Source organism: Siniperca chuatsi, linkage group LG23, assembly GCF_020085105.1.
Source record: "Siniperca chuatsi isolate FFG_IHB_CAS linkage group LG23, ASM2008510v1, whole genome shotgun sequence".
In the NCBI taxonomy this organism is placed as follows: domain Eukaryota; kingdom Metazoa; phylum Chordata; class Actinopteri; order Centrarchiformes; family Sinipercidae; genus Siniperca; species Siniperca chuatsi.
In genome coordinates, this window is record NC_058064.1 from 19464332 (window position 1) to 19488967 (window position 24636).

Genomic DNA, 24636 nt, shown 5'->3' on the forward strand with positions numbered 1-24636 from the left:
AGGTTCAACTACAAATTATGTTTTATGTTACTGTTAACCATTTTCCAAAACTTAGCTGTAGTTTTTATTTATTTTTTTTAATTCACATTCGTCTTATTAACTTTATGTGGTGATAATGTGCTAGTATTGTGTTTACAGCTCAGTTCTTAATGCAGGTTTAAGTTCCAAGTCCGTGCAAGTTGATCATTTATAGCACACCAAAAGAAATAGAAACAAATGGCTGTCTGAATGGTAGAATTAAATTAACCTAGAAAGTTGCATTGTACCTTTAACGGTGGTCCGCTGTAATGTGGAGGATAGACAGTGTAAGTTTTGGCAAACAGTAGTATGGTCCTTAAAAACCAGCTGATAGGCACTACAAGGTGCTGAACCAGGCGTGAGAATTCAGTAGCTACAACCCGGGGACACATCGTATGTTAAAAGCTCTTTCTGAATTCTTCCTCTTTGATTTACGGATAAATATCTCAAATTATACCAGCATGCAGAGCATTTCTAATTGCTTCGTTTCCACTCTAAACTAGCTGATATTTTATGAACATCTAGAAAAAATAAAAATGTATGTGGTGTGTTATCTGAGGTGAAACCTGGTGAAATTAGGCAATATACACACACACAACACAGATGAACATTTAAACCCCCAGTTTTTATTTGGATTCCAAAAAACTATATTGACATGATTGACAACATAACCCGGCTCAGAAAGTCATTTCTAATTTTAAAAAAAGAACAAAAATAAATAAAAGGATAATGTTGTTGTGGTTAATGTAGCTGTTGTCTGATGCAGAGCGTTACCACGGAGATTTGAGTAAACTAGAGTGAAAAGATGAGCTGGGTCTGACTGGATGTAGACTGCAGCCAAAACACAAGGAAACACAGAGTCTTGCCTCAGGCGGGTTCTGGCTGCTGCAGCGATTCCTGCTGTCACTTTGGTCCATCTGTTCCTCAGGGGAAGATTATTTTAAGATGCGCAAGGTCACCTGAAACTTAACGATGTATGATCATGATGTGGGCTGTGTACTTGAGCTTTCTTGGTCACCAGGCCTCCAGCAAACTGGTTATGGATGCTGAAGGCTCTAAAAACCAACACAGCTGCGATTCAGTCTCTCACGGTATCTGTTGGTGTGATGGCAGTTAAAATGCCACAGGAAGCTACACAGATACTTCAGCTATAGACGTTGTTTTTACCATTATTATCATGCTTATTAACACAATGGATCAGGCAGCTACTGTCAGGGAATAGCAAGGTTTCTTTCCACTGAGCTTAAAAAGCAACTTTGCTGATCTGTTGCTAATCGATTATAATCGCTTAAACCACTTGCAAGCAAAACAGTCTCTAGTTCCAGCCTCTCAAATGTCAATAGTTTCTGGTTTTCTTTGTCTTCATATGATAGTAAATTGAATATCTTTGAGTTTTGGACTGTTGGTCAGATAAAACAAGGCTCGTGAAGACGTCACCTCGGACTCCAAACAAACTGACTGAGATAATAATCGTTAATTGCAGCCCTACGTCCCACCTTGCTGCAGATGTGACATAGAAGTGTACTCCAGGGTGCATCAGGACGCTGTGACGTCACTGTTGGGTGTGGTTACAGGTGCAGCACTTGAAACTTTCAGTCAGAGAGGGCATTGAAACCTTGCTTTACAGCCCTTAAAGTTACTCTTTACAGTTTATAAACATAATTCATCAATATTACTATATTATATAATATTAGTATGTTTGGCATCTTAACTGAACTTGCAAATATCCTCCAGTTAACTATAGACACTAAACTCAGGACATACAGAGCTTTTAGGCAACTTGTTCAGCGTCCCATCTCGTCACTGACTATTTAATGAACACAAAAAGGGGGCATTAAGCTAGCAGCAGGCCAGTCAGCAGAACCCAGCACCAGCAAGACTTCATGTGTGAGATTTATTGTGACCGTAACCTACGTCCAGATGTGGTATGCGCAGATCCACCACTGCGGTTGAGCAACACAGTAAAATCCAACCAGCCTTTAAAAACCAGCCCAGAGGCTTCCTCTTCCACTAACACACCATTTCCACTCTTGCATTAACGGTTGGCATTGCGTAAGGACAACATGTTTACCAACAAAAAAAAAAAAGACATTGAGGGTTTACATTTTCCAAAAAACAAAAGCATTAGTCACATTAATACAGAAATAAACAAATGGCACATTGAATTCCTAATTTAAAAATAAAGTGGTGCTTGAGGAACTTTCTTACTGAGGAGACAAGTTAAATAAATTACTACCATAAACGTTACATACAAATCTGGAGTAGTATATACAAAGGAGTTATTAGACACAAAAAAAAAATCTACAATTTCAAATTTTATGTTCAACAGAGACAGCAGTAGAACTGTATTTTACATAGCAGGGTTTGTGTTAACAGGTGTGGGTCAGAGTGGTCTGTGTGTGGAGGACAGGGGTGAATCGAGGTGGGGGTGGGGGGCAGTCTGTCAAAGCTTTGACATTAAAAAACGTGACTTGATGTCTGAAACCTTCCAGCTACACCTACTGTTTCTCTAGAACTCTAACAGATGTAGACTCGTCTGTGTACACGCTTCAGCACTGAAGGTAACGGGCGCTAAACTTAAACACCGGCACACATGTGGACCGTTGGTGCATCTGAAACAGGTACAGTGAGTCTGAACAGCATCAGATTCATATCCGAAACACTGAGTACAAGTGAATGTGATGGGACCGTGTATATATGGGACCAGCACTCACACGTTGGGGTGACTTTCCCTGCCGCAGCATCATGAAAGGAAAATTCAGGCATTTTTCAACCTCTTCTTTCCATAACTGTGGCTATCCTGACATACTAAATTTGCACTCGCCACCTTCGTTTGTAACAATTTGAGAAACACGACTACAGCAAAACATATCATTGCTGTTCAAAGAAAAACCATGTATTTCAAAAATGTGTTATTTTGAATTTTTAAGAAAAAATGTAAGATTACGTGTTCCTTTATGGGTTGACAAAATTCTCCTACATATTAAACAAAATAAAACATTTTAAAGGTTGTTTTTCTTAGAGTTGAAAAGCTGATGTTTCGGAGATGGTTTTTCCAAGACAGCATTGATACATCAGGGTGAGCGGTGTGAGCCTCCTACAGCTTTCCAAATGAACTTCAATTTTACATAAATCATTTCAAGTAAAAACAGAACGGAGCGCCCTGGATTAGCTTTTGTGGCTAACTGCACAGGGATGTACTTCCAGGGCAACCAGCCGCTAACCAAACAGCTGCCTGTTCGTTTGCACACACCAGGTTGTTGCTGTCGATGTAGCGTGTGTACACGCTAGAGAAGTAAACGAGAGGTCTGTTGTCTTATAAGGAAATTCCATCTAAGCATTTTTGTAGAATCTTGCTGTATATGTAACGATAACAAATAAATGTTATAGTATTTCTGCAGATCATTAGGTAGTATGCTAGTTGGCTAACCATACAGCCAGTTTTGCAAGCCAGCTGGTTGCCCTGGTTTACCAAAGTAGCTTGCAGTTAGCTACAGTAGCTAATCTAGAGGGCTAATTTCTGTTTCCCCTTTCAGTCGGACTTGGGAAACGATTTCTGTATTTAAATTGTAAACTGTATATAACTCTGTTGTTTGCTGGAGCTGCATTTTCTGACTCGAACAACAGAGGTGGTGAGTGCAAATTTAGCGTGGGTCACAGTGGGCCTTAATGGACACAATTAGGAGAATAAGACCTAGGTTGAAAAACACCAACATTTTCCTTTAGCAACCATCCAGTTTCCAACACTTCAATGTCCATCTCTAAAAACTGTAGTCTCTCCTAAGCATCCCATAATGTCACTGTGTTCTCATTAGTATCCCACCTCTTAATCTCCTACCTTCCAGATCTCCCTCTATAGATTGTTTTAACACATCACTACAAAATAAATCCCTCCTTTTCCTTCAGCATCCCTTAAAAGTCTGAATGTTAATAGTGGTTGTAACTGATTAAAAACACAGGTGAAGAGCAGAGTTTAGCTTAGTGAGGAAAGTTTTGTCTACTTTGTAAACACGCTCAGTGAAAGTTCACAGACACACTCAATACCTGACAGACTCCAATCTTCGACTCTGTCCTGGTTTGATCTCTACGACTGATTCATGGCTTTCACAGTATACCGTCGCCACCTGCTGAGGACAGGTGATGAGCATTGATCTCTTTCTGGTACAAATTTGAGATTTTGGAAAAGAAAAAACGATATGGAAATCCTTCATGAACTGTTGAAAAGCACCCCCCCACCCCTTGAAGCTGCAGCGACAGTCAACTTCCTCTAAATATACTGCGAATGGGTATACATCAGGCAGTGAGAGGCAAAGAGAGCGGAGACCTCTGAGGACCGGAAGGAAGGGCGTTAGCTGTCAGCACGTGTGTTCCTCAGGGTCGTTTTGGTCCGTCAACACACCTCACACATCATTTAGGTCCTTCTCCGGTCGCAGTCTAGCGAGTCCTGTACGTAGCTGGGCCGAAAGGCAACTGCAGCTCCTCCGTCATTCCTCCCCGGAGCGTCTTAAAGGGCGAGTGGGGTCAGTAGGAGGGAGAGCGGGTTGTGGTTTACAGGTGGAGGGTCTGGAAAGATCTTCATGCTGGTCTAAGCTGCAGGATGCCTCACAGAAATGCAACAGCGTACTTTAATATGCATTGTTTTTGTGCATACAGACATCCAGCGCACATAGTGGTCAGACTGTCGGGGAAGTGAGAGGCTGCAGCTACTTGGTGACGAGACAGCGAGTGGTTCTTCAGGGGTATTTATGTTTTTTTCTTTTTCTTATTTTTATAACAAAAACACTGAAACGTTGTGACCCAACGTTGTTAGTTCAACACTAGCGAACAGAACAGAGCTTAAGTGGTGAAAGGCCCCTTCCCCTTCCGCTGGGATTGGTTGGCAGAGATGTCCGTCAGGTGCCACAATACTGCTCATTCGTTCCTTGTTGCATTGCTCCTTAAAGAGTCCTGCCTCCTCTCTAGGCGTCTGACAGGCAGCTCTGAACACTGTCCATCCACAGCTGTGCGTTCATGCTGTCCTGGGCACAGAAGTTGTACACTCGTTTGGTCGTCTTGAGCTGAAAGATGAAAAGAAATAAATTCATTCAAGCTATCTGCGCACATAAATACACCGGATACATAAACCTGCTAGCAAAAATATGGTTGACCAAAACCGATCAAACTGAATGTCAAGCAGATCTGTCCTCCTGGCATCTGTCTATGTATGTTCAAACTACTCTAGCATAAGCGTGGATTTTGTGCACAAGTTCTGAGTTTAGCGTTGCGATCAATTCATGCACACCTTAAGGGTTCAGGCAGTTTCAGTTTTGACACATTCGCCAAGCACACACTTGCATTCATTTGACGGATCTTAAGCTAACAGCCAGTATTAGTCCTTTAACTAAAAACAGCTAAGACGATGTGACGGTTCAACAGCATGTTGGAAAATGAAGGCATCATGGGATGGGCTTTTTGTGCTGAACAACACTCGTTTTTTCTGTCAGTATGTAAACACTACACCAGAGCTAAAAGGATTCATTGATTAATTGATTTCTCGATTGTCAGTTATTGACATCCATTTCGATAATCAATTAATCGTTTCATATCTTTGATTTTTGACAAGCAATTTGAAGATGTCACCTTGGTTTCTGGCAAAATGTTATGGACAGTTTTCCGACATGGTATAGACTAATAGATTAATCGGTTAGGAAAATGGTGTGTCACCAAACCGGAGACAAACTGGCTGGAAAGCCACCATCGCTGGCAGTGACGTTTAGATGAAATCCAATATTGACTCTGATACACTGGGCTAATTAAAAAGGGCTACACTTTTTGTTTGTATCTGGTTTCAGTTGTTAACTGCTACATGTACCCAATAATTTAGGTTTCATTTCTGCTTATCTGGTGGTGCGTCTACAATGCTAGCAATAACCATCCCTCCCATTCTGCCTACATGATGTGACAGCAGCAGACCCCACGCCCGAAAGCGACAACAACAAACAAAGTGAAGGTGAGCTTACATCAAAGAAGGCTTTCTCCTCAATGTTCTTCGGCGCTCCCATGGCAGGCGTTCCTGGAATGACAGACTCCACGTCGGCCAGCTCGATCACCCCTTTACACTCCTTGTCCTGCCTGCTCTCGTAGTATCTCAGCTGAGGACAGGAATGCGTCGTTAGAGACAGAGGCAATTATAAACTTAAATATAGCCATTAAAAATATTTTGCTCCGTGAGAGTCGTTCTTGTGGGCTTGAACGTTAAATTCAATCGTTGCTCCAGTTTCATTTTCAGCACCCCTCCGTCTCACCTGGTGTTTGGTCTTGTCCAGCACAAACCACCGTGGTTTCCATGGTTTCAACAATGCCCCTTTCTTAAACAGGATGCCTTCGAAACTCCTGATGGAAGAAGGTCAAAGCAAAAATGAAGAGATGTTTGACATTTTAGGGCTTTATCTGACACTGGTATTTTCACAGGGGCCCAACTGGTGACAGCTGAGTTGTGGGGTGATATCTGACCACTGTTGCACCTTGTTGTTGATCAAACAGCCATGCTGGTTCCTCACTGCCTGATATGCCTCGCACAGTAATCCCTTAACATAACGTGGGACAATCAGTATACCAAGTGATGCCTTTATTTAATGTATACAAATGAGGCCTCTGTCTCCTGTCCGTTGCTTTCCTACCCTTCATAGAGCAGCGGAACAGGGAGCCATGTGCTGTCTTTCTCAGGGACACTCGAGCAAGGTGGGTTGATCAGAAACATTACAAATCCTCACACAGAGCAGCTCTCCTCCCAGTGTCCTGGTAAAAAAGCAAGTACGGTGGGTGCAGACCTGTTCTCGCTCTCGGTGCTCTGGAACTGGCTGTAGAGCGTGCTGGTGCTGGGCCGGCCTGCGACAGGCGTGGAGGTGGCGCTGGCCTCACAGTCCAGAGCCAGGTTGATGGAGGATCCCACACCGCTCTCCTGCAGGTAGACGCCCTGGGAACGCCGCTGGTGGCTCAGGTTGGACGACATCAGCAAGGAGCTGGAGAACGACGGCTGAGGAGGAAGGAGAGACGGAAGGAAAGGGTTCCGTGAGAGTTTGAATCGGTGACCCAGAGGGAATGTTTTCAGAAACCCAGGTGGTAGTCATTTCCATGCAACAACACCCGTATGTGACATTTTACTCAGCTCACGTTGCTTTACATACTGTATTGAAAACAAAACAACAGCTTGGCTGGGACGTAGGAAAACACTAACTCCTCTAAACCTTCAGTATGCTTAAACAAATGGTCAGTGGTGCTGAAAATGTGCACCACACCACAGTATGCTCCTTAAAGTCCGTGAGTGCATCCTGCTTTCCACCACAAGATGTCAGTGGAATACATCTCCCACCATTTGTCTTTGTGTTTACCTTTTATTTAAAACAGCCTGTCAGAGGCTGACAGTCCAGAGACAGAGGCACAACGGATTACTGTAAACAGGTAATAATGTGCAACATCTGCTCTTTGATAGTTTAAACAGCGTTCGTACAGCTTTTAAAGAGTCAAATTCAAGTACTTTCAAGGTACCTAAACCAAAACATTTCCAGACTCTCAAAGCCTTTATCATCACATCTAAATTGATACTATAAATGCAATTGTGAAAAATAAAGTTTACAGAATTCCTTTATACCCACAGCAATCAATGTATTGTCACTTTGCTCATTTTACCAGCTGTTCATATTAACTCTGATTGTAAGTTTTGGTCATGATTATTTAATGTTTTAAAGTTCCAGAGTAAGGGATCAACAGAGGAATTATCTAGCTATGAATAAAGGTGGCTCCTCTCTGAAGCCATTTTTTATATTTTCCGTTAGCCAGCCAGTTGTCATTAAAACGACAGCCTAGCATGTTGCGAAAGCGCTAACAAGAACCACCTGTTCTCTAGTAGCTGATGTGCAGGTACAATAGTTAGCTAGCTGCCCTCAGTGTGCATGCACAACTTTCCAAACTTTGTACGAACCCTGTTTAAATAAGTCATCTAATTCCCAACATCTGATTTCCAAATTGGTCTCTTTTTTTTCCAAGGAACACACTGAATTCATGTTCCATTAATAATAGATACAATTTACACACATGCTTCATTATTAAAATATTCTGTTATTTCTTTATTATGTTCCAGATGTACTATAATGGGGCACATTGACCCCATTCAGTTTGGCTTTGTCCCATGCTTCACAGTGTTTATCAGTGACTGAACAAAGCTGCAGTTTGGAATGGTGGCAGCAAAAAAGAGATGAACCGGTGATCTTCACCTCCTTCCTTCAACAGATGTTTATCTATTCAATTTTATTTATATAGCACCAATTCATAACAAGTTATCTCTTGCACTTTTCCTATAGAGCAGCTCTAGACCGAACTCTTTATAATAATTGAACGGCTTCTACCATTCAAATGGAAAAGATTTGTTTCTGGAAAACAAACTTCTCTGTTGCTTCTTTAAAAATGTGGGGCCACTTTCTTGATTCTTTTAGTAAGATTAATAAATAATGTCCAACATACGTGACTTGATTTGATTCATGTGTTGTTACTTTGGTCTGGCAGCGTGTCGATGTGTGTTCTCTGTGCTGCATTCTGAGGGGCGGATTTTTGTTCCTTTGACTACCAATGAGAATACTGTAAATACTACAAAGCTTAAGAAACATACAGTACGTGTAAGTATATTACAAATGAATTAATTACAATGCGATCATGACTAGTTCCTACTACAGTGTTGCATTCACAAGCTAATCTGCTCAATAGGAGTTTTTCCAAAATACTGCACATGAATACACTCCACCAGCGTGTTAACTGCATTTCTGTGCAGTTTAGTAGCTACAAAAACATAAAACGAAACCACTGGTCTCACCTTGCTTTCCAGTTTGGCCTCAGATCTCTGCGTGGTCTTGATTTTGTCCCACGTGTCCTTCCACTTCTCTGACGTCTGTCCGAGCTCGGCCTCCAGACTCTGCAGGTCCTGCAGCAGCTTGGTGATGGCGTCGGGCACCACCTTGCTCAGGCTGTCGTAGCACGGCCACACAATGCATCGCTGCGATTTAGGGCCGCTCGTGTCGGGTTTCTCTGGCGTCTCCTCCGCCACGCGCTCCTGGCGGCCCCTCAGCTCCCAGTCGTAGGAGGGCCCCTCTGACAGAGTCTCCTCCATGTAGAACTCCCATACCTTCAGGTTGGAGATGAAGGTGTATGGCCGCAGCACCTGAAACACACAATTACTTACTTTAAATTGACCAACTAATGAGTCTCCTTTGTTTAAATGCTTCTATGAATGAATACACTTATATGTATGAAATATTTAGGAGCTAAGTTTGTCTATCCTTCTATTTACTGTAGCTGGTCACATTTTATTCCCTGTTGGGTGCGAGCGCGGCGGTCTCACCTCCTCGTCTTCGGGAGAGAACATGTAGTTGTAGAAGATGGGTGTTTTCTTGTTGAGTCTGTCAATGTAGTCCCACACAGACTTGCACACCTGAGGACTTTTCCTCTCGCCTTTCTCCTCATACAGCACTCCTGCACACACAGAGGGCTCGTCAGGAACACAGACACTCTCTGTGACTATGACTGTGTTTGTGAAGATGAAGCGGTGTTACAGTTCCTCAAAAACAAACAACAGCACTTCAGACAAATGTTCATACCCAGCTCTATGCGTTCGTAGTCAGAGTCGAGCAGGAAGGTGCGGAAGCGGTTGGACACGTAGTGGTAGGCCAAGAACTTCAGGTAGTACTGACTGAACTCAAACTCCATGGGGAACTGGAGGTGGATCTGAGGGTGGAGGGACAGAGAAACACAGGTCAAGGTTACAGTTTAAAGGGGCGGATATAGTCCATCCAGGGATGCTAACGTAGTTCCGTTTATACTGCATAGGGTGTCTGCATGCATCTTACACGGTCATACATTTTGGGCTGCATGCAGACGATCCCTGCGGACCCTTATGGACAGATGGTGACATTTACGTCACGCAGACCCCTACGGCCCTCCGTGGCTACGTGGATGTGGAAACTAAAAGTCGGCTTATGGAGATTTAGTGCAAGTTTGATCGCACCACCAATTTTCCTTTGGTCTAAAAACCCACTGGAAAGTATGAGGGACGTACGTTAGGTTACATTCAACTTGTTCTTCGCTAATAAGGACATCCTGTCAATGTGATTTCAGTCTCTTACTTCAGTGCGATAAATGAACCCTCTGTTCCTCTCTGAGGGGGAAAAGTCCTCTTTTCAAAGGAAAATCAGCTGCAGTGCAACGCTACTAACGCTTGTACACATTACACAATAATTTACTCTTGTTCTTCTGTATGTCATCTCTTTATTATTTCATGTAAGAACTGCAATCACTGTATACTGGCTACCAGCACAAGCGGCAACTTTTTGTTAGCGTGTGCTTTCAATTACAACTTGTTCCTCTTCTTTATAAAGGTGACATTTTCATACAGCACAGAGGAGAGCGGAAACAACTACAACACGGTCATCTGTGATCAGAGCTCTGATTTGTCAGAATACTTACAAGTGTCAGACAGTGGGGCCACTGAAGCTAAATGAAACACTTCCTGTGTGTAATAAGAGGGCAGAACCCACGTCACTGATCAGCACAACAGGAAATAAACCTTGATGTTCGAAAACATCATTTGCATTGTAGCAACGAAAGCACTAAGGATGTCCAGCAGAAAACCAAGCTGTACATCACATTCATTAAGTGAGTGCTTAGGTTCAAAGTCTTGAGTCAGATGGCATCCTTTCAATACTGCCCTTCTGCTGCCCTCTCTCATGATGAATACAGCACCACGATCCCCCACATGCAGCACTGCAGACCCACCTGGTGTACACAGTCGAGGAACTGCAGGAAGACGGGGGTGAAGCCGCTGCTCTGGCTGCCCAGCGTCTGTGCTCCGCGGTGGCTGAATCTGTGGCCAAACGACAGCCACTCCTTCTCCACCAGCAGCCGGAAGCCGTCAAAGGTTCGGTAGTACGGATCGGACAGCAGCTGCACCAGGGACACCACCTGCACACACAGCGCGTCACGCCGAGCCTTGCTCAGAGAACTATTTTCAGCAATAACGTTAAAGTTTATGGGTGTCGGTCAAACCTGAGTGGTGACGTCCCAGCCGTCCTCCAGGCTGACCATGACCGACGAGCCCGTATCCAGAAGCTCCACCACCAGGACAGACACCTGCAGCACCCTGTGTAGCTGGACACACACACACACACACACACACACACACACACACACACAGGGTCAGTAAAATGAGCTGGGACAGTAGATGGACTGTCCTGCGCACACACAGACAATGATGGAAAAGCAGAGAGCACTAACCAGAGCCATCCACTCGGACTCCTCGAGGCAGCGCAGGAAGGTCATGTTGTGGTCAGAGGTCGGGGAGCTCGGCACGCAGGCCTTCATCAGCTTCTTGAAACTGTTCTTCACTTGCCGCACGTCACACACCTCGATGGGAACCACCTCCCACTGCTGGAACGAGTCCTGCTTCCCTCCCTGAACACAACAACACCACCATCCAAGTTAATACTGGTAACTCCCAACCAGAACCACGGAATTTCAAAGCAGATTCATACACCTCCTCCTACTTTTGTTTTTTTTTTTTTTTATCTTCGGCAACGCTTTTTTTCTCTTCCTAGCCATTAATCCCAGTTAACACGCTAAACATCACGTTAATTTATGTGCCACTGGTTACTTTGAGCTGGGCCTTGTCTCCGATGATGTAGAGGTAGGCCTTCTGCTGGCGGAGGAACAGCGCCTCGCTCAGCCCCCCGTTGGGCTGCGGAGACTCTTTCCCTGCCAGACGCGTCCCCACGTCTGGGTTGTAGGCACTTAGACGCCCGCTGCCCCGGATACTGCCCCATTTACCTGCGATAAACACATACACACAGACAAAGTAGAGTCTTCAAAGGAATCGTGAAAACTGAACCAACAAACCTCACATGGGAGTCCTTTCCATGATAAACAGCCATTAAAAGGATCGTTCCAGTTTGTTGCAAGTCAAGTTGTAATAAACCGGAATGATCCTTTAAAACACACTGATGTGTATAATGTCCACAGCTACTAATAGCCATGCTGGTAAATAAGGCAGAATTGACTGAAAACTACCCATTCCAGTTTGCTACATCTAGCTCAATGACAGCTACATTATAATGAGACAGGGTGGACGGATTGCTGCTGACATTCAGCTGAGAAGAATCAAACAGGAAACAACGAACAGGGCGTCAGACAGCAGAGCTGCAGCAGCAGCATGCACACACAGCAGCTCTCTGGTAAACACAGGCAATAACAACAGACCATTAGTCCGCAGAGACAGCACACTCTCAGGAACCACGCCAAACACACTGACGCTACTGTTAAAGAGATCTGATTGGTTAGACAGGAGTGGAGGGGCCGTGGCCTACTGTACCTCTAGTAGGGTTCCTGGCCTTGCCAGACACTTTGGGCTGAGAGAGGGAGATGACTTTCGCCCTTTGACCCAGAGCTGAGGTCAAACGACAGAGACGGCCCGTTAAACAACACCACACACACACACATCCTAAACATGAGCTACAAGGGATGCATTAACTCGTTCGTCATCCTCGTGGTCCAGTCCCAGTTTTAGTAAGAGATTTAAGACACAATTCACACATTTTGTTTTGAAACCAGGACTGCAACAGACTAACTAAAACCAACAGAGAATCTACAGGAGCAGCGTGGGGACACACAGACGGGTCTCACCTCCTCTGCTGAAGGTTCCAGGAACATCCTCCTTGGTACCCATCACCTGCTTCATCAGTGCGCCGATCTTGGGCTGCCTCAGCTTATCTGAGGAGTCTGTGGAAAGATGAAACCATCAGCTCTGTGACCCCCACAGCCCCAGTGACCGGTGAGGCTCTTCTGACAGTGACATGTCATGGCAGTGTGTGTGTGTGTGTGTGTGTTAGTCCACCCACCGGAGGTGCTCATATGTGTGGAGGTGAAGCCACTGAGCGTGTTCCTGCCGCTGCTCTCACTGTAAGAAGGCATGGAGCTGATGATGGCCTGCAGGTATTTCTCCTGCTCCAGACTGGTGGAGTCTGCCTGGGAGGGCACTGCACAGAAAAGAAAACACATTAACAAATCTGTATGTTTCAGGTAAGTAACAAGGTTTTTTTTTGTTACAGGTAAATTTTAGTCACATACGAGCTGCAAAATATAGCAGTTCTTCCTCTATATTCTTTGACAAAGGCAAGACAAAAAATACTCTCCCCAAGCTTTTATCTCTGTCCCTACCACTGGGGTGAGAGTAAGAGTTTGTAATCATGACATCTGACCCCAGTACTCCTTACTACAGCTCACTCCTCTGAGTGTAGAGTCAAGGCAGCTAACATTTAAGGACTGGTGAGGAAATGAGTGGACATGCGTATGAAGCAGGACATTCCTGAAAAATAACCAGCAACATTCCCTGGCACTATAAAGGTGCATCCATATATAAATTATTAACTAGATGCCTAAACTAGATTTTGGTTTTTTTACCTGAAGCAGGGGCGTTAGGGGACTTGAAGAAGCCCACCACCCCCTTTGCGTGGAGGCCCGCAGACCTCAGCAGGACGGCCTTGGTTCGTGAATTCCTCCAGCAAACCACAGGGAAGCGATTCTGCCGGTAGCAGCGGCAGATTCTGTGGATGGTCGTGTCTGGGATGCTCTGAGGCACAATCAGCAGGCCGGGATAGCTGTGACACACACACACACACACACACACACACACACACACACATTGTATTAAGCACTGGAGAGATACTATCCATATATGACTCCAACCTCTCGCCCCTCATCTCTGTGTATTGTCTTCCAGTGGTCTCACCTCCTGCAGACAGTGTACATGCGGTTGACAGTCGAAATCCTGAAAGGCTCGTTTTTAGAACGTGTCAGGCTGTTACTGAGCGTGCCCAGACCTAGGCGCTGGTAGTCACGACAACAGGCACGCTCCACAACGTTACTCATGGTCTGTCTGTCAGATGAGCGGATGGTGGAGGACAGGGTAAGGGAGCTCTGGTCCACTTCCTCTGAAACTGTGGAGGCACACAGGAGAACTTACTGCACGGTCCACGTTTCAAAAACAAGGACTTATATTCCCTGAACTAATATGGCTATGGTTTTTTGTATTTTTGAATACATTAATCTGGTATTTAATGTAAATAACTCTCAGAGAATAATAATTGGAGTGAAAGATAAATTGTCATTTAAAGTGTAAGAGATGAAAGCAGTAGAAATGTCAGTTGACGTGTAAGTGGTAAAACTAGTTAAAATTCCATATAAAGTGCAAGCCCTTTGCATCAATGTAAAAATCTGAGAAGGCCTGAAATGAGCATAAAACTGCGATTACCTGAGATTTCATCCTCATCTAGCTCTGACTGGAAGCTGCTCCTGTTCTCCCAGGTGGGGGGAGAATATTTCTTCCTGGTCACATACTGCCGGCCGATGGTCCTCTTGGCGCTCTTCACCAGATTTTTGGAAAGTGTCCTTAAAAAGCCACAGAGAGGGAAAGAAAAGGGCAAGGGCATTTTTAAAATACATCACTGTGCCTATTCTGCAGCATATTCCATACAAAGTCACATGGCATCCACTTCCTGTTGGATCTTTTGGAACACAAATGTGCATTTACATATGAAGCCGTGTCCAACTCCAGATGACAATGAGCTGATTTGACTCGGTGTTCGTCTCCGTGCATAATCGTTAGTCATGAATTCACTGGTGTGTTGCTGGTTTAGCATGCCACACGGCCCCAGTCTGAATTAATGTCTGAATGGAAGATTTTTTAATCGCACACAGTGCAGAGATGGAAACAACAGGGCCGAAAAAACGGCTGCCAAATTTTCCACTGATGAATTATTCAAAGGCTTCTCTCCAGCTCCTTTCATTCTCCAGAAAAGAAAGAGGGAAGAACTGTGTGTGTGTGTGTGTGTGTGTGTGTGAGAGAGAGAGAGATCAGGGGGTTGGAAGGGGACTGAGAGTTGGTTGCTGAGACTTTGAATAAAGAGGAGACAAATAAAAAAGAACACAGACAAGAAACAGGTCTCAAGGTATGAGATAAAAAAAACTAAAGTCACATTGTGTCTAGACCAGGACATTTACCAATAAATTTATCAAAAAACTAAAACATTACTCCAAAGGTCACGTTGACTCAAATGGTGATTAAAAACAAAAGGGAAAGAACAGAGGAAGATTACAGCTGTCTTTTCTCAAGGCATCATATTCAGCTTCACTGTTGCTGCTCCTACAGCAGTTAGAGCAGCATGGGACATTAGAAGATGACACTAAAAACTAATTATACTGAAAGTTTGCGGCGTGGATGATACGGAGCCAAGGCTCAGAGGGAAATGGAACAAGATGCAGCCAGTGAGAATGAAGCTGCTTTCCACTCACTCTGCAGACCTGAGAGCATGTTTTCACACTCACGCTCAGCTCGTGAATATACACTTTCTAGAATAAAGGCAACTCCCGGTCCTGTTTCTGAAGGTGCAGTGAAAGCTTCCTTTTAGCACACACATTGTTTAGGTTCATACAGCCAAATCACAAGGAAACCAGGTTGTGTTCACAAACTGACAAGTACTTAACTAGCTTGTGTTTTGTTAACATAGTTGGTCCACTTGATTTTCCCTAATGAACCGCACCAAAGTTCACTTGAAGGAAAACTAAGCCTCACATGTTAACACATTACTGAACAAATCTGGTACCATCACCGTTTAAACCAACTCCAGACTTACTTGATGTAAACAAGCCCTTGGTTTTACCACCTTGGTTACGCAATACACTGTAAGTGTATATGTTCTAATGGACGCTCTGTTCTTGACCCACAGGATGTGACGGAGTCAAAGGTTATGAGTGATTTAATAGCCTGTCAGTTCCAGAGTGCTTGTGTTGCTGATGAATGGTTCACTGGAGCAAAAGTTTTTGTAGTTCTTTAGTTTCTCTTGCATAAAAACATTTCGTGCACTGACAAATTCATTCATTGTATATCACCGGTTCCTTACTTGAGCGACTGGTTCTTGTCCTTGGTCTTGTGCTCCACCACCATCTTCCCACACTGACCCACAGTGAAGGCGAAGGTGCCCTGGACGTGCTGAGGATAGCGCAGCTTGTGCATGTGCTTCCTGAAAACCTCAGCCAGGTCTGATGCGACCTCCTCGTCAAACGCAATCTTTATCAGCTACAAATAGACAGAGAAACAGTGAAATCAGAGGAAAAGAACAGCAAGCAAAGAAAGACAGTAAGAGGGGCTGGTTTATTTGTGATAGGAGCTGAGAATGTAAGAGTACCTGGAAGGTGCAGGACCGTAGCTGTAGCCCTTCCTGGACAAACTGGTCCATGGGTAAAGTGACTGAGATTCTCTTCTCCTTGGTCAGAGAGGCGATGGGGAACGAGCGAGTCACCACCTGCTCACCCACTGCAGGAGGAAGATGCACAGACAAAGAGCATGGGTTTAGAGGACCCACAGACCTGACCCAAACCTGTCAGCAAAACTGTCATGGAAACAGGCAGAAGTTTAGGCCTTTCAAAATTGTGTGTGTGTGTGTATCATCTCTCACCCAGTGGGTCGTTGGGCGTGCCCTTGAAGATGAGCCGGTAGTTGGTGAGGAAGATGGCGCCCTCGGCAGGGAGCAGAGGCGGACCTCCCATCAGCCCTGTGGCCTCCTCGCGGCCGTCAGGGATCAGGTGGACCCGCATGCCCTCCATCACCAGCTCCTCACCAGGCAACAGCGTCGGCCTCAGCAGCTTGGGCTGCACAGAGACAGGACAGAGGAAGAGAGGAGGATTAATGATGCAGCAGTGGAAAAGAGGATGAACTGAGTCGAGAAGTGAAAATGGAGGATTCCGACTGTGGCACTAATGTAAAATGTCACTATTTTCCATGATAGAATTGGAGAGTTCCTGCACAATTTCAAGATTCCGGACTGTTTTCTTTTGTTTTCTTTCTTTCAGTCTTTCAGTTTCATGCAAAAAAGTTAGATGGTGGTGCTGCTACAAACTGCCTTCACTCTATAGATTCAGGCTACTCCTACATGTATGAGAGATGGCGAAGTCTAAAAACTGAAAGAATGAGTACATACATCTACTCAGAAAACAAGAGTTTTCCAAAATGTTTCAAACTTTTTGTGAAATTTTTACATTTATAAAGATTCTTTATCCAAATATTTCCATCCTAACAGTCTGGTTTCCAGAACAATTTAGCAATTAAACTGGAAAAGGAGGTGTAAAACAATTTCTGTGAAGCTTCTAATTTGTAAAACTCAGTGATATTCACAGATGGAGCCAAAAACTTTATCAAGATCTCTGACTTTTCCTGACTTTAAAAACCCTGTAAACCGCCTGACACTTCAGTGGGAACCCTGTGTAGACACTTCGGTCCAGCAGGATAAGGCTGCGCAGTTTGACACTAAAACAATGCCGATAGTGTGGCAGACAATACTAATTACCATTATTCCTAATTCCATCTATGAAATGCCCTACAGTATATACATTTCAAGACCAAACTACCACTGCACGCATTATAATCTCATGCTTTCACAACCATGCTGAGGTTACTGGCTGGATGACCTGCACTGTTTGGGAAGTTTAGACAGAAACATGACAGAGGCTAATGTTGACATGACTGTATTATTGTTGCATAACACACACGTCAGTTGATCTGGACTGGTGGGATCTTGGCAGAGATGTTGCTACAAACAAAAAGACAAATACACAGAAAGAAATATATAATAATATTAATTTGGATGTGTTTATGCAATGGGATGTTCATTACATATTTCTTAAAAAACTGTAGTGAGTGCCCGAGGATCCAAAACCGGATTACAGGACTCTCATTTTTAGACGAAGAGGCCTCTGTGGGCTGCTGAGCTTTTCTGAATGCCAACAGTATGAAATATGAAGCTGGCTTTGTCCTCCGGCCCCTTACATCACTTCCTGTCCCCCACTGAGGCCTGGAGAGCTTCCTAAGGAACTCCACCTCTGATAGTAAATGAATTACAACTTTGGTAACCTGTTCATGTTTTGTAATCTGTTGCACAACACCTAATGCCACATATGTCCACATTACAGCTGCAGTCACACAACGGAAAAAGGACACAGTTTCCTCTGTAGGCATTCAACTGCTGAGACCCCAATAGTTGTAAATTGCGCACAAATGTTTTTGTGTTTTTGATCAGCCCCCAATCTCATATCCTCTAGCTGAACTGATCCTGCCTTCATCAGCACATGAACTTGCATGCTACAAAAGAAAATGATGACAGGACATTGTGAGAGCAGAAGCAGGGAGACGATGGAGAGAAACCTGCTCACATGGAAAAACACTAACGGGGGGCTGAGCAGTTACATCTCACAAGTCTTTAGTGAAATGACAAAACATGTCACGTCAAGCTCAGCGTAGCCACCGTCCCTCTCCGACACACTGCACGCAGGACTAACAGCACCCTTCAGACTGAAGGCACTCAGCTCTGTAGGGCTTCAGGGACCAAACGACACAACAAGGGAGAGCAGTCACCCAGCATGCACTGCTCAGGCGTGCTGTGAGTCACACAGTTCTGTCTCTGGCGGACAGACGTACCTGCTGTGACACTGTGAGCCTGAGCTGTAGGGATTGGTGGAGAGGGGAGTGGGCGGGGCTGGCTGGGGTTCTGCATGGCCTTTGTCCAGTGGAACGTAAAAATAGGAATTGGTTACCTTTTGGATCGGAGGCAGTCTCTTACTCTCCCTGTGGACTGCATCTAACGTCTCAATGTGCATCTGAACAATATCTGCGAAGACATGGACAGAAGGATAAAGATGCAGGACGGAAGTCATGAAGTTTGGTGTGGCGCTCTCTGTGGTACAAAGAGAGATCAGAGAGTGTGGCACGTCCTGGTGCCTCCATACCTGGTATCATGGTGTGGAGAGCCTTAAGGTGCTCGTTGGTCACGCCGCTCTCATTACACACTTTGTCTACGAAGCGGTTAATAAAGCGCACCACAGAGTTAGCCACATCCGAGCTCTCAGCATCCTCGAAGCCGCTCTCTGTGTCGTAGCTCTCCGCCATGCTGCCTGCAATACTACAAGACAAAAAAAATAAAAAAACTTCTTTGAACTTTTATGTGAGTTCGATTACATTTTGTATGAACCCATCACACACTCCAGCCACCCTTAACAAGTGGAGGTTAAGTAGATTTTTAACCTGAGAAAAAGTTTCTCCTCATAGGCTGAATGGCAAGCTTAAGTAGTCATGTTTGATCTCATTATGTGTTCAATATGTTACAATTACCAGTAGTGCAAGCATGCCATTATTGTTTTGTATTTTCTGAGTCATTGTGTTGGGCTGTGATGACATCACTTCCTCCTAATTCTAGAGAAATGTCAACACCATATACTGTGAATGCTGACAGTTTTTAGAGGCAGGAGATATCCCAAACCCTTGGTTGCCCAAATGTATGTGCTTTACAAACAGATCATGGGATTTTAAAATTAAGGTTCATCTTCATGACTGTAAATAGATTTTGAACTAAAACTTTTTTTAAAACAAATACTTATGTCAAAAAATGCTACATTTCATAGGCATACTATCTTAAAAGTGCTACTAAGATCCAAAATATGGTTTACTTTCCTGCTAGGGACAGCAGAAAATTACAATCTATATATATATACAAAAAATGTAGGACATCATTTTGGGCCTCACAATGATTTAATATTAGCGTATCAACTTTAAGTGGAATTGTGTCATGAAGTTATGAAAATGGTTTACAAAATTATTTTGTACAAATTAGTGATTCTCAGCAAAATTGTAATCATAAACTAAGAAAATTTGTTATTTAACAGTTTTGTCTGATGTAATCTATAACAGTGGACCAAAGATCATTGCTTTGAACATCAATTTGATTCTTTTATGTGTGATTTTGCAAACATTTGCCATATTGTGATTGACTGATTAATAATGTTATAGTGATTTTGACTATATTGCCCAGCCCTTTTCAGAAGGTGAACTCTAAGAGACAGACACAAACCAGTCTTTACTTGTCCTTTACAGGCCTACATGAATATTTTTCTCGTTCTTTTTTTAAGTCTGATCCCTTTAAGTCCCTATGAAGGCTGACAGCTGTTCGTACCTGTTTGTGACGTAGCTGTTGCTGACGCTCTCCACGTCTCCAAGGCCAGTGCTCCTCAGCAGGCGGTTCTTGCTGGTGTCCAGCGGCAGCAGCAGATAGCTCATCCTGTTGGCGTAGTGGATGGCCTGGCTGAACACCGTGCTCTCCTCCTTCTGCACGCGCTCCGCCTGCATTTCCTTGCTGAGCGTCACCCAAAGCCGGTTCTGCTCTGATGCCAGCTCCAGGGCGCTGATTTCCCTCCCACTGCCTGACCCGTCCTGCTGCTCCTGAGAACAAATCAAGGGAGGTTCATTTATGATTAATCATCTCAAGACAAAAACGACACTCTGCTTAGCAGGTTGGGAGACTGACTCATTAGTCTACTAGCATTGGTGGCAGATTTCTTCCAAAAATGCTTTACAATGTGCAAGACTATCATTCATCATTTCTTTGTTAACTTTGGTAACATATTGAGTGCAACGTAGGTGCTCACAGAGCTGTTCTGCTGCTCTCCCTCTTCTGTCTCTAGGTATAGAGCTCTGATGTGGTTCTGGACGTCGCTGTAGAACATGGCCTCCCAGAACTGCATGGTGGTCCACACCATGTGCTCCTGTACGCAGCTGTAGGCAAACTGAGTGATGCCTGCGCCCAGTTTCTGTCAGACAAACACAGGGAGAGACTTATGAGGCAGACAAGCCACTTGGACACATGAAATGACTTTAGTGAGGCTGGTTATGAACTTACTCGGCAGAAGGCTGTGACCAGTGGAAGGAGGGCAGCTGCAATACCGTGTTCATCTATATGCGAGCAGTCCTTAACAAAAAGAGATAAGCAATGAATGATGTGACATCTTGCAAACCATAAAACAGAACTGTATTCAAAATATATTATCTATCACTGTATCTGCCTTGCTTAAAATTCTGTGCTCCTCTTTATACTGTGCAGCCCATATCTGTAAATCTGTAATAAGGTCTCATATGTTAGAGCTTCTAAATTACTTCTCTTTTAGCATCATTAAAGTCCAACAAGGGATCCTTTTTTGCAGTCAAAAATCAAGTCAAAGTAATTTTCAATAGTTATTTTTTAGCCATGCTAGTGGTGTGACTCTAGGGATGACAATGTTGGTCGGTCCACCACTTTGGTCCAGACGTAAATATATCTCCACAACTACCAGATGGATTGCCGTAAAAATATGTACAGACATGCAGGGTTCCCAGAGGATGAATCCTGCTGACTTTGGTGAAACCCTGACCTTTCCTCTAGCACCACCATAAGATTGTCATTTTTGACTTTGAGTGAAATGTCAACAACTATTGGATGGATGGTCATGAAATTTGGTTTGGGCATTCATGTCACCCTCAGAATGAATTGTAATAACTTTGGTTATCCTTTGACTTTTCATCTAGTGCCACCATCAGTTCAACATTGCGATGTGCCCAATACTTTGGATCAAGACCAAATACCTGCAAAACTAATGACATTCCCATCAGCCTCAGCTGTACTTTGTGTTTAGTGTTCGTTAGCAAATGTTAGCATGCTAATACGCTAAGCTACGATGGGGAACATGATAAACATCTGCTAAACACCAGCATGTTAGCATTGTCATTGAGTCATCATACCAATGTTAAAACAGTAAGCATTACTGCTTTATGCAAATATTGTGCAAAGCGAAATACCATAATAGACTATATGCAAAGAAGTTCTTTATCTTTGTTTAGAGATAAACAGAGGGGCCTTCATAAGACCAAAAGATTCAAAATATAAATGTGTCCCTTTTGGGTATTTTTGAACCATTTTTTCCCCCCTCAAAAGACGACACAGGACATGTAATGTACAGAACGGATCTGTGTGCTGTAGCAGAACAAAATATGCAGTTTAAGATAAACTTTAAGTTGCTCTATCATTAAAATAGTATATTGCTATCCTTTGTTATACAGTCATATCCTCACCTGACAACATCTCTGTGTTTTCATGCCATGCTTCAATTTTCCATGCCAAGGTTCTGTGCTTGGACCAATTCTATTCACCTTATATATGCATCCTTTAGGCAATATTATTAGGAAACACTCCATAAATTTTCATTGTTATGCGGATGATACCCAGTTATATCTATCGATCAAGCCAGATGGAACTAATCAGTTAACTAAACTTCAAGCATGCCTTAAGGGCATAAAAACCTGGATGACCTGCAATTTTCTGATGTTAAACACAGACAAAACTGATGTTATTGTACTTGCCCCCAAACACCTCCAAGACACATTATTTTAAGATATAGTTACTCTAGATGGCATTGCCCTGGCCTCCAGCACCACCGTAAGGAACCTCTGAGCTATCTTTGATCAGGATTTATCCTTTAACTCCCACATAAAACAAACTTCAAGGACTGACTTCTTTCACCTACGTAACATTGCAAAAATCAGGTACATCCTGTCTCAAAATGATGCAGAAAAACTAGTCCATGCATTTGTTACTTCTGGGCTAGATTATTGCAATTCCTTATTATCAGGCTGCCCCAATAAGTCCCTTAAGACTCTTCAGTTTATCCAGAATGCAGTACAGACAAGAACTAGGAAAAGAGATCATGTGTCTGCAATATTCGCTTCTCTGCACTGGCTCCCTGTAAAATCCAGAGTAGAATTTAAAATCCTTCTCCTCACCTACAAAGCCCTTAATGGTCAGGCACCATCGTATCTTAAAGAGCTCATATTACCTTATTACCCCACTAGAACACTGCGCTCCCAGAATGCAGGGTTACTTGTGGTTCCTAGAGTCTCCAAAAGTAGAATGGGAGCCAGAGCCTTCAGCTATCAAGCTCCTCTCCTGTGGAATCAGATCCCAGTTTGGGTTCGGGAGGCAGACACCATCTCCACATTTAAGAGTAGGCTTAAGCAATATTACACGAGAGGGTGTGCTTTAATGTCATTATTGGCGTTAAAGCAAATGCAGACATCGATGCTGACCGCATCACTGTCGTGCCAATAATGACCTTAAAGCTCACCCGCGAGTGTAATATTGTGATTATACAACAGTTACCAACAAAATAAAAGATAACCAAAATGTATTCATATTGTGGGGCATTTCACTCTCAAAATAAAAAAAACTTTTTGCTACTGTTATCTCCGTTTCCCTGAAAACACATGGGGTCTTTCTAATAACTGGAAAACAATCAATCACATCAGTGGAATACTATGTAATGAAACCTAGTTTACTACTCCAGCAAGCAGGCGGACCCTAAGTAACGACCTAGCAACTGAGACAATTTCTAGTCCCTGTTGAGTCAGCCAGCCAACTTGAGCTAATGCTTTCTAGAGATCGTGGGATTTCCCAAACTGAATAAATACCACACATATAAACACAAAACTGCCTTGCTAGCTAAATCTTGTAACTAAGATATCTGCTGAAAAAAATTTTTTCCCCCCATTGACTGATTTAGCTACTACGTCCGCGAACTTCACATGTATTTTTAAGCTAGTAGCACCGTGCCACCGACTCACCGACACAGCTGATGGAGGATGCCAGAGTGTAACATCAAGGCTGAACAAAGTTTCCATGTGATCCAAACATTTACAATGACTCCAGAGGATTGTAAAGTCCAGAAGTCAAAATTTATTGAAAAAAGATAGATGTAATCATTTAGAAAATGTACATGTTTTTATCTAACGAAATATTCAGCTTCAATCCATGTTTGTTGGTGTTTAATTTTGCAAAAACATTTTGACTTGGCATTGTCGCCAAGTGCTTGCTCTTGGTGGGAATTGTTCGGTCTCTGTAAATAATATTATAAAGAGTACGGGCTAGACCTGCATAAGAAAAGTGCATGAATAGGCACTATACAAATAAAATTTGATTTAATTTAATTTAATGAAGAGGTACATCTAATTTAAAAAAAAAAAATGTGATTCTAGTGATATTCTAATATTTGCAGGCTCACCTGTAAGGTGCAGTTCATCATTCGGACAATGTAGTCAAACTGCTGGTCATCCAGCACAGCTCGGTTCTGTAGGACGTGCTGATTGAGCTCCTGGGTCAAACAAACCCGGGCTGCCCGACCCTTCAAAGCCCGCAGTACAGCTGGCATTAACTGGACAGAGGACATGAAAACAACAGCTGAATCACAAACTTCCGAACTTTCGATCACTTCCCAAAAATCAAACCAACAGCACAAAATTAGGACAAATAACAAATTTTGAAAAAACATAGGTAAGTTCTTGAGGGACAAGACACTTAAAGGCAGACCAAATAGGATTTTCCTAAAACACAATGTATAGACTCACACAAAAATAATCCCTCTCAATCATCACATATGAGCCACTAGAAGTGTGTCTGCCTGTATTTTCTTATTATTTTGTTGTGTTCAGGACATTTCTGGGCGTCAGCCTTTGGTCAGTGGTGTGTAGCCCCCAGCCAATAACAGCATATAAGGTGCGAGGTCGGGACTCTAAATATATAAAAACGTAGCGACGTCGCTGTCCCCGTCTCTCTCCTGGTCTCTGTCTGTGTGACCGAGTGCGGGGCTGAGCTACACTCACACACAGAGCAGAGAGGACACAGAGTGGACAGGATGAAG

General features: G+C 43.5%; 1 protein-coding gene across 4 annotated transcripts in view; it reads right to left on the reverse strand.

The window, feature by feature from the left end:
* Positions 1–624: 624 nt before the first annotated feature.
* Positions 625–24636, reverse strand: part of sbf1 (SET binding factor 1) — a 71755-nt gene continuing 47743 nt past the window's right edge. For 3 of the 4 annotated variants that reach the window (XM_044187010.1, XM_044187008.1, XM_044187011.1), the window contains 26 exons: positions 24001–24150; positions 20814–20882; positions 20563–20724; positions 20091–20356; positions 18871–19043; positions 18679–18752; positions 16548–16740; positions 16278–16405; positions 15993–16168; positions 14345–14481; positions 13823–14030; positions 13495–13691; positions 12933–13070; positions 12718–12813; positions 12407–12481; positions 11693–11865; positions 11317–11493; positions 11089–11190; positions 10819–11004; positions 9645–9771; positions 9389–9519; positions 8864–9208; positions 6828–7033; positions 6303–6390; positions 6018–6149; positions 625–5075 (listed from right to left, as the gene is read on the reverse strand). In XM_044187010.1, coding sequence (XP_044042945.1) covers positions 4977–5075; positions 6018–6149; positions 6303–6390; positions 6828–7033; positions 8864–9208; positions 9389–9519; positions 9645–9771; positions 10819–11004; positions 11089–11190; positions 11317–11493; positions 11693–11865; positions 12407–12481; positions 12718–12813; positions 12933–13070; positions 13495–13691; positions 13823–14030; positions 14345–14481; positions 15993–16168; positions 16278–16405; positions 16548–16740; positions 18679–18752; positions 18871–19043; positions 20091–20356; positions 20563–20724; positions 20814–20882; positions 24001–24150 — 4008 coding nt within the window. In that variant the 3' untranslated portion in view covers positions 625–4976. The remainder of the gene's footprint in view (positions 5076–6017; positions 6150–6302; positions 6391–6827; positions 7034–8863; positions 9209–9388; positions 9520–9644; positions 9772–10818; positions 11005–11088; positions 11191–11316; positions 11494–11692; positions 11866–12406; positions 12482–12717; positions 12814–12932; positions 13071–13494; positions 13692–13822; positions 14031–14344; positions 14482–15992; positions 16169–16277; positions 16406–16547; positions 16741–18678; positions 18753–18870; positions 19044–20090; positions 20357–20562; positions 20725–20813; positions 20883–24000; positions 24151–24636) is intronic. The other variant, XM_044187009.1, reaches the window with a different exon arrangement.